A 9,837-nucleotide genomic window follows, 5' to 3' on the forward strand; every position below is an offset into this window, starting at 1 on the left:
AAACATTTTTAACACAGGCATTGTTAAAAATTTTAAAGGCTTCTTAAAAGTCTAAATTTTTCTATGAGTTTGTATCCTCTTAGCTATAATAAAAGGATGTCATGGCACAGTCCCCAATATGTATGACTGGCATAGAGGGATTTATCAAAATCTGTTAGTGAGCAAAAGAAAACAGGATGGAGCTTTATTTCTTCTGCTACTACTGCCTTGAGGCTTAGGATCAATCAGAGTGAGGCAGTTTTTGATTTTCTACTTAGCCCACCTTTCAGAGTCTTTGAAACAAAAGTTGAAAAGTTAACTCCCTTGATATCTGTATTACACACATCATTCATCATCATCATCATCATCATCATCATCACCATTATCATTATGAATTTAGAATCTGAAGCATTTCGTGTAAAAATACTCTGTACCTGCCCTTCACTGAAATCTAAACTTCAAAATTGATGGAGCCGAGGCTCACGGCTAAGAGAGATGTGAAAACGTATAATGAAATGCAATTAAAAATACTTTTTGAAAGCAACTTATAGCAACATACTCTCTGATGTTGCTGTTGCGTTCGCCGGCATCTGAGAAGGGTTCGTGGACTGCACTATAAGCCTCACTGCTCTGAAAGTGGCGGACCCCTTCATCAGTTGGCAGGATGAGTTGTCTTCCTAATACTCTGCAAGGTTAAAATAAAAAGAAAATTACTAATATTTTTCATTGGAAAAGGGAAAAATGTTTTGCAATTTTAAAAGTTGAATAAAATGACATTTTGAAGGAGCATGTTAGAAGCAATAAGGACCCCTGAGAACACAGGTGCAAAAATCCTCAACAAAATGTTAGTAAACTGAATTCAGCAAGACATTAAAAAGATCATACACCATGATCAAATGGGAGTTATCCATGAGATGCAGGGTTGTTTCAATATCAGCGAATCAATTAATGTGATACACCATATTAACAAATTGAATAAAAAGCATGTGATCATATCAATAAATATCGAAAAAGCGTTTGACAAAATCCAGCATCCACTTATGATAAAAACTCTCAGGAAAGTGGGAATAGAGGGAACATACCTCAAACCCATAGCTAACATCATACTCAACAGAGAAAAGCTAAAAGCGTTTTCCTTAAGATCAGGAACAAGACAAGGATGTTTACTTTTACCACTTTTACTCAACATAGTACTGGAAGTCCTAGCCACAGCAGTCAGATAAGAAAAAGAAATAAAAAGCATCCAAATTGGAAAAGAAGAAGTAAAACTGTCATTATTTGTAGATGACACGATACTGTATATACAGAACCCCAAAGATTCATCCAAAAAACTGTAGAACTGATTCACAAATTCAGAAAAGTAGCAGGATATAAAATTAATAATGGAAAGTTGGCTGCATTTTTATGCACTAATAATGAACTATAAGAAGAGAAATTAAGAAAAAAATTCTATTTATAATTGCATCGAAAAATAAAATGCCTAAGAATAAATCTAGGGGGTAAAAGAGCTGTACTTGAAAAATTATGTCATTGAAGAAATTGAAGATGATACAAATAAATGGAAGTGTATATCATGCTAATGGATAGGAAGAATTAACATCGTTAAAATGGCCATACTACCTAAAGCAATCTATAAGTTCAATGCAATTCCTATTAAACTACCAATGGCATTCTTCACAGAACTAGAACAAATAATTTTAAAATGTATATGGAACCATAAAAGATCCTGAATAGCCACGCCAATCACGCTGCCTGTTATCAAACTATAATACGAAGCTATAGTAATCAAAACAGTGAGGTATTGGCATAAAAACAGACACATAGCTCAATGGAACAGAACAGAGAGCCCAGAAATAAATCTATGTCTACATGGTCATTTAATCTCTGACCAAAGAGGCTAGACTATAAAATGGGGTAAAGACTGTCTCTTCAATAAATGGTGTTGTGAAAACTGGGCAAATATATGCAAAAAGAAAGAAAAGAAAAAAAGAAGGAAGGAAGGAAGGAAGGAAGGAAGGAAGGAAGGAAGGAAGGAAGGAAGGAAGGAAGGAAGAATAATTAAATAAATAAAACTGGACCACCTTCTTATACCATATACAAGAATAAACTCAAAATGGATTAAAGACTTAAATGTAAGACCCGAAACCATAAACCTCTTATAAGTAAACATAGGTAGTAAACTCTCTGGCATTGATCTTAGTAATATTTTTCTGATTTATCTTCTTGGGCAAGGGAAACAAAAGAAAAAAATAAGCAAATGGGACTACATCAAAATAAACAATTTTTGCATGGCTAAAGAAACCATTAACAAAACGAAAAGACAACCTGATGAATGGGAGAAGATATTTGACAATGATACAGCAGATAAGGGGTTAATATCCAAAATTTATAAAGAACTCATACTCTTTTATACTCTTTAAGGCAGGCAGCTTATGAAGGACACAAAAGAATACAAAAGAACCTACTTAGTCAAGATTTTTTGAAAAGGTACCTAATTGAGGCAACCAGAAGATCTACCAACAAGTGTATGAGTGTTAGCATTTATTCTCCCCAGGCATAATACAGAGGAACTTCAGATAACCTGTATGGATTTTTCCCCCTGAGTAGTTAATTGAAGAGAAAAAGCTTCCCTTTATATCCAGTCTATATTCTTCATCTTTGATATAAAAAAAATAAATAAATAAATAAAAAAGGTCCTTCCTACATAAGGACTCTCCCTGCGATGGTAAGGTTCATCTATCCAATCATACGGCAAATAATTACTCTGTTCCTCGCACTCTCCCACTGTTCTCAGCGCTGAGGGCAAGACTCATGTTGCTCACATATTAGAGAACATGAAGGTAAAGGATGACTTCTACATTCTCACATTTGACATGCACGCAATGCCTTTCTGAGGATGAGCTAGATTTGCTTTTCACAAATTAAAATGCACTCGAGTATTGGAATGTCTTAATATTTCCTCAGACACCATTTCAAAAGACGTGATTTTTCAGGAAAGGACATGTGTTCTGGATACAAATTTTGACTGGGCAAGTGCTTTTAGTAAAAATGTACTAACTGTACTAAACAATCAGGAGCGGGCAGTTCCAAAAACCCATTCCGGATAATCACTATGACAAACCTCCCCACCTCAAATGGACGGATCTTCTTGACCATTCACTACATTCAGCTAGCAAGTTCTGGGTCTGAGGGCTCACTTTCCTTTCAAATAACATTTCTTCAACCTCCCAGAATAACTGCTGTACTTTCTGTGCATTGGCTTGGTCAAACTCCTAAAACAGAAACACACATTTAGTTATAAGACTAAAAGTTGTAGAAATATCAGCTTTATAATTAATGATACTTACAAATTTAAAGCACTCATTACAGAGGAGGGAGTAAACATGAAAAAAAGAAACCAGACTTTGAGGTCAGACACATCAATGCTCCAACGGTTATTCTTCTGATAAATTACATCCCACTATGAGCCTCTGTTTCTTCAACTGTTAAGTAGAGATAATTTCTACCATATGAGCTGAGACTTATTTGAGACTTTACATAGATATAATTATAGGTATAAGTATACATATTGATACAGACGTGTAAATATCCATACACACACCTATATTTCTATGCATACACACACATACATACACATAAACACATACGTTCCTCATACAGTTGAGTGTGTCACACCTAAGAACATCTGCAAAATCAAGCTATTTTTTTTCTGATGATACCAGTCAGAAAAAAAATTACTTTTAAAGAAAGAACCATTCACATTTTTTAAACCATGGAAAAAAAAAATCCTGTTATCCTAAGAGGCATGGTAGTTAGGGTGAGACCAGAGTATTGATTTTTCCTGCCTAACCTTAAGAAGTCCTTGAGACTGTGGCTGCAGGGTCAGCCTTTCTACATGTTGTCATGGTTGGGAGGCAACAGTCCTACAGCCCTCAGAACCCAGGAGGAAAACATAAACACCACCACAATTGAGAGAACCAACTCTGGCAGGCAGCCTCCAGGGTAAAAGCCCTAGTTACTTCTATATTCTTCCAGGGATGTGTGAACCTGAAATCTAATCCACAGCTCAGAGCAACAAAGTGCATATCCAGTCTCACATACTTGATCCAAACAGTCAATTCAGGCTGATTTTCATAGAATGCTATTCAATATTTTCGGGGTTATTTCTTCCCATCAATTGCTAATAAACTAGATTCTCAGGTTGCAGGGGAGCTGAATTCTTTCTTTTAAAATGCAAATAAGGAGAAAACCAATAATATTTGCCTCCTAAGAGGGAACTGGGTGGCTGGGGCCTAGAAGAGGGCTTGCTTTCGATTTTCTCTCTTTTGCATGGTTTTGCTTTTGCAACTATTACCTATCAACGAGTAAATAAAAGTGTTTAAATCAAAAGCTATTTTAGATTGTGGATAATTTAAATTCCATAAATGGAAGTCATAAGAATCTCTGTAGATAATGACATGAAAATGTGTACTAAAATAATCTCAGAATTTGGACAGTATGAAACAGTGGCTCTCAGCCTTCTTGTCATTGACATACTTGTGACAAATGAATGTGAATGAGGGTGGCAGGGAGTGGGTGTGACATGGGGCTGTTTATCAGAAGTGAGAGAGTCACATTCTTGTTTGAAGAATTCCCCTGTGATTCAGAGCTGACTCCCTCCCAGTCTTCCATCCCTCCTAGCCTTTGAGAATCACTGCTGTAAGACCGGAGGAGAAGGGGAGCCTTGTGGGCAGTGACAAGTGGAGAACTGCTTTTAAAGAGAGCAAAGAAAAACAGAACACAAGAAAAGAGCAGGAATAAGAACATCCAAGGTGCTATACTGGAGGCTCTTCCCAGCCATGAGGGCTTCACACAAGCTGCACCTTGGGATTTTGAGGGTCATGCGAGGGGTTAAAGAGTCAGGAAACTGTGCAATTGGCAGAGTGCTCAACTAAAGCCTGAATAATAGACTGAAAGCTCGCTTAGCTAAGAATTCCACTACCAAAAAGAGCAAAAATAGGGTTAAAGTTAATAGTTTCTGCTAGGGTTAGAAAATGAAAGTAAACTTTCTGACTTAGAAATTCTCTAATCATGGTGATCTTTTACAGATTTTTCTTCTCCCAAATTTTCCTCTTGAGTTCCTAATTGTCAGTGTCTGTCCTGAGTTTACAGCTACAGATATTATACAAGAAATCATATATAACACATGGAAGGGGCAGGTTAGGAGGCAGAAAAAAACAAAACTACCAACAGCTAAGACTCTGAGTTGGGAGATTATGAGTGATTTTCGTTTTTCCCTGTATTTTCTGTATTTTTCAGTTTTTACATGTTGACATGTAAATGATTATATATGTATGTACACATATATGTGTAATAGGTGATGCATTTAATATTGGTAAAAAGGTTTTTTGTTTAAATAGGAAAGCAACTCTTCATTATAAATTGTAATCATAAGATTATCCAAAATATTCTGGACATACATCATCTCTCCAAGAGTAAATGGAACTCCTCTCAGTAGAAAAGCCAGTGGTCGAACTCTGTGTCTCAGAACCAGACCAAGAGCTGTGGGCTTCTGGGGGCATGGGGCTTCCACCTGATGAAAATGATGACGTAGATTCACTGCAGAAACAAAAGTAAGTTATGTAAACATTTCCTGGGGAAAGGTATGCTTTTAAGTGGCTTTACTTCTATGAGCCATATTTCTTTTCTTTCTTTAAAATACGTTTGTTAATTTCACAGTACACTGGTTGAAAAATATTTATTCAGTTTATTCACTAGGCTAAAAAACCCTGCTTTTTTGCTTTTACAAATTCATGGCCAATTGCTGATTTTGTTTCCCATATTCTTTCTGGGCATGTTTTGATTTTGCAATCAGAAGCAATTAACAGGTTAATTCTTACCAGGTATATTTATCAATGGCTTTCTGCACATTTCTTGTAAAATGTGTAGGTAAAGTATCTTTGCTTTTTACAGCAAAATTGTGTTTTCCAGATCCTTCTGACAGTCCTCTTCTGAAAAATAAAATAAAACATGAAAAGTACCTCTAATGTAAAAATATAATTGTAGTCATTAAGGCTTTTAAAATTTCCTTTTGTATAACGTTGCTCCCTTCCTCCTGCCATGTCCTCCTAAACACACACGTGTGCATGCACACACAGACACGCACACACCACATATCCTCAAGAAACTGATATTTTTATTTTCTTAGAATCAAGGTTGCCATTAACGTACATTCGTCTTTATGTAAACTGGGAAAAAAAACAAACAACTTTTTGCAACATGGCCAGACTGGTAAAAGTTGCCCAAAACTCTGGGCAGACACAGCTTCATTCAAGTCATGACCTGGCAAGTAAAACATGACCTGGATTTCAGGTCCCCCCATCCCCTGAAAAGTTAGTTACCCTTGTGTTTGTAAAGCTAACCAGCCTCCCAGGTAAAAATAGACAATCTCATATAATTCTGAAATATATATCAAATTCTTTTGAATCTTTAAACACATAAATAAATGTCAGAAACACATAAACAATAGCTTACTTCAGTTTGGCATTGTCGTTTGGTGTGTAGCCTGATTTGTAGTTTTAAAATATTAAAATTAATGGAAAACTGAAACAAAGGAAATCTCTAAATTTTAAATAAGGTATTAAACCTGGCTGATGTCATACAGCTAGTATTAATCATTAAAATATCCTTTCAATGAACCTTTTAAAACATTTACTTCCCTCTAGTCAAAGTATCTTCCTAATGTCTAACAGTAAACCACTTCTTTTTTTAGAAATCATATTTTCTTGGACAAATAAGTTATATCTCATATTAACTTAAGATATGATAGTGATTTGGGGCGGGGGAAAGCTGACTTTCAATATTTCAAACGGGGACAGCATTCTAGCATTCATTAAAATAAAACCTTGCTTTTGCTTTCAATTAAAACTATCTAATTTTCAACATTAGTATTTCTGAATGTAAACAGAAATTTTAAAAAAATGTTAAAAGAATAAATTCTGCCCTTAGTTATGTACTTACTGTTTTCTTCAAAGAAAGAAAATTCTAAAAGCAAATTAATTACTATAAACAGAGGTTAGCAAGAATCTCTGCCTTCCAAACATGTCGTGTACAAGAGAATAGAATTATGATTTTTGCCTCTCCTTTTAGCTCATATGTCTTAAATACAACCAAGCAACTTTAAGGATAAAGGTGTTAAAGAAAAGGTACCAGAGAAAAGAATATAGGATAAGCTTTCATGCTAATAAACTGCTTTACCTTTAGCCCTTAGTTCAGTTATTTTAAAATATCAATTACTTATCACTTGGATAAGACTCAATAACTCTTTAGATATACATAAAACACTTAAGACATAAAAGCAGCAATCGACTAAAATTACATCAAATGGATGTGCTTTGAACATTAAGAAATATGTACTGGTATATGAGTTAATTGGCTTATCACTGAGAAATAATTTTAAACCTCAAGGTGGTGATTAAAATAAGGTGTCAAATAAAAGTGTTCCTTCATATCTCTATGATAATAATGGAAGAGTCAAATCTTGCTCTGCTATTGGCAGGCTGTGTGCTTTGAGCAAGTTACTTCTCTCCTGGACTCAATATCCAAATTTGTAAAACAATGACAATACCATCAACTCTTTTGTATAGTTGTTGTGAGACAAATTAGATAAAGTGTGTGAAATGTCTATATAATCGGTGCCAGATATTATGTGCTAGATACATCAGGTTGATCTTGCTCACTGCTACTATTATCGTTAGCGATGTTGCTCCATGAAAACACTATACTCTTGGTAATTTGCACCTCCCACTACAATTTGTATTATACAGCTCTACTTAGTTTTTTTATTGTGGTGACCTTGACACTTTGTTAGCTTTCTTTATCTGTAGCATTTAAAATAATGTCCATCACACAGAGAAGTTCTATGTTGAAAGAATCAAGAGGCAGAGATTAAATTAATGACTAAAAAAAAAAAAGAACATGTTTTTGTTCTACAATTACTCTAACTATTCATGTTTTATACAAAAGATTACACTATGACCAGATGTAAAAATATCCTTCAAATTCAAGACATTTCTGGAGAATCTTTTGTCCTTTATAGAGAAGGAAAATTCACAGCTCTTAGTATAGCTGATAGCTCCAAAACTGACTTAAAACCAAATAGATCATCTGCTGCAATCATTTCCATTTCTCTTGTTTCTAACACCTCCTCTCTTTTAGCAACTTGAAAACTAAACTCATTCACTAATCTTAAGACATGTGCCTGTTTGTTTTGTTTCCAATGAACAATAACTATTCCTCCAAAAAATTTACCCCTTTTTTTTTCGGGGGGTGGTGAGAGGAAGTCTCAAAACTAAGGAAAAAACTGTTGACAAAACGGAAGAACTAATTTTTCTCTTCACATTACACCACATCCTTGCCAAGATCAGCATTCCTGCTCACATCAAAGTGTAGTAAGGACAAGAGGTCTTCAGGATGCAGGGGTGCTGGAGTAAGGGTCAGGGAATTACTATAAAATGGATGCCTTGAAACACCATCTACTTCCACACCATTTCTCTAACTTTTTTCTCCTCTGCCCTTCCCAGCTTCTTCAAAGTGTCTATACTTCTGTGGAACTTCCTGAACTTCAGAGTTCAGTGTAGTAACATTTGACCACAGAATTCAGAAGAATTCTAAAAAGGAATTTTAACTCATTCACTCAATGACTGCCCAAGGTCACGAAGAAGAAAGAGATGGAATTGGTTCCAAGACCCAGGCCACATGACCTGCATGTCTCTCCAGGGACCTCAAATTACTGACATTGTGGACTAAAAACAGAATCTGCAAAATTTGCCTTTCTTTTTCTTTTAATGTCTTGTTTTGATTCTTTGGTTTCTGTCCTCCAACCATGTGTTGTACAGTTATTTCACGCAAAATATTGAGTATCTTTAATCGCCTATAAACTCTCAATTGCTACATTAAACCAGACAGTCCAAGAAAGTGTACACAACTTACAGATGTGTCCTATAAATACCTTAAAATGTGAATGTGGCAGAATACTTATTTTTCTGATGAAGCTTCTATTTCATAATGCAAGACATATAATAGTCATATAATAGTTCCAATCTCTACTGCTTATATTCTAGAGATGATAAAATTCAGCTAGTTGGTACATTTAAGACTGTTCATTTGGAGACAGGACTTAGTTTTTAGAGAAGACGGAAGTGCAACGCTGAACCATATTGTATTAATTTGTTGGTGCATGAGAGTTAAGGCTGAGTCCCAATCTCTATGTCATTCCATTCTAGTTGTCAAAGAAATGATTCAATTATCGTCTTTTACTTTCAAAAAGCTGCCTCCTGATAGCCCGCGAACCTCTTTCACCTTGCCTTGTAGAAATTCAAGTATTAAACAGCGATCGCGGCTTTCAAAATTTTGTATTTTTGCTCAAAAGGATTGTCTGAAACGAGCACTGTACTCTGGGTTGGGATGCAGGATAATTTTCTGGATGGACTGTCACGAAGCTTTTCCTCCTATAAAGAACTCACGCTCCCTTGACCTAACAGGCGAACACAGACTGGTGGAGAGTTCATCTCAGATGAGACGGATACTTCCGAGAGCAAGTGAGCGACCTCACATGGGAAGACCGAATAACATCACCACGAGAAATCTCATGTTTGCAGGCAAGGAAACAGACCAGATGGATTCCAGCTTTGCAGGCAGAAAAAAAATCACTCACATGGCACAAAAATATGACACGACCGAGTCCATCCCACTTCCCTTCCCTGATCAAGACTTACCCAATCACAATCAGCCCCAAGCCTGCGCTCGCGTCCCCTGGGCCGGGCCCAGCGCCTCGAGGCCTGGGCGCCAGCGGGCGCGCACACCCCGCGCGGGCCCCCT

The 9,837-nt window shown here is 36.1% G+C and overlaps 1 protein-coding gene and 1 long non-coding RNA gene across 3 annotated transcripts in view; one reads left to right on the top strand and one right to left on the bottom strand.

The window, feature by feature from the left end:
• Positions 1 to 9,837, bottom strand: part of FAM149A (family with sequence similarity 149 member A) — a 46,594-nt gene that overhangs the window by 16,369 nt on the left and 20,388 nt on the right. The window contains exons 3-5 of the mRNA XM_011363984.2: positions 5,859 to 5,969; positions 5,439 to 5,577; positions 3,109 to 3,251 (exon numbers count right to left, since the gene is read on the bottom strand). Of these exons, the coding sequence (XP_011362286.1) occupies positions 3,109 to 3,251; positions 5,439 to 5,577; positions 5,859 to 5,969 (393 nt within the window). The remainder of the gene's footprint in view (positions 1 to 3,108; positions 3,252 to 5,438; positions 5,578 to 5,858; positions 5,970 to 9,837) is intronic.
• LOC111742366 lies at positions 3,995 to 9,728 on the top strand. 2 transcript variants are annotated; one of them, XR_002781288.1, is made up of 3 exons: positions 3,995 to 4,790; positions 5,379 to 5,591; positions 9,501 to 9,728. It is a non-coding gene; the product is annotated as an uncharacterized LOC111742366 (long non-coding RNA). The 2 variants fall into 2 exon arrangements; XR_002781287.1 differs by lacking the exon at positions 9,501 to 9,728 and adding an exon at positions 8,541 to 8,981 and having other exon boundaries at positions 3,996 to 4,790.

The sequence above is a fragment of the Pteropus vampyrus genome, unplaced genomic scaffold (assembly GCF_000151845.1).
Source record: "Pteropus vampyrus isolate Shadow unplaced genomic scaffold, Pvam_2.0 Scaffold92, whole genome shotgun sequence".
NCBI classification, from domain to species: domain Eukaryota; kingdom Metazoa; phylum Chordata; class Mammalia; order Chiroptera; family Pteropodidae; genus Pteropus; species Pteropus vampyrus.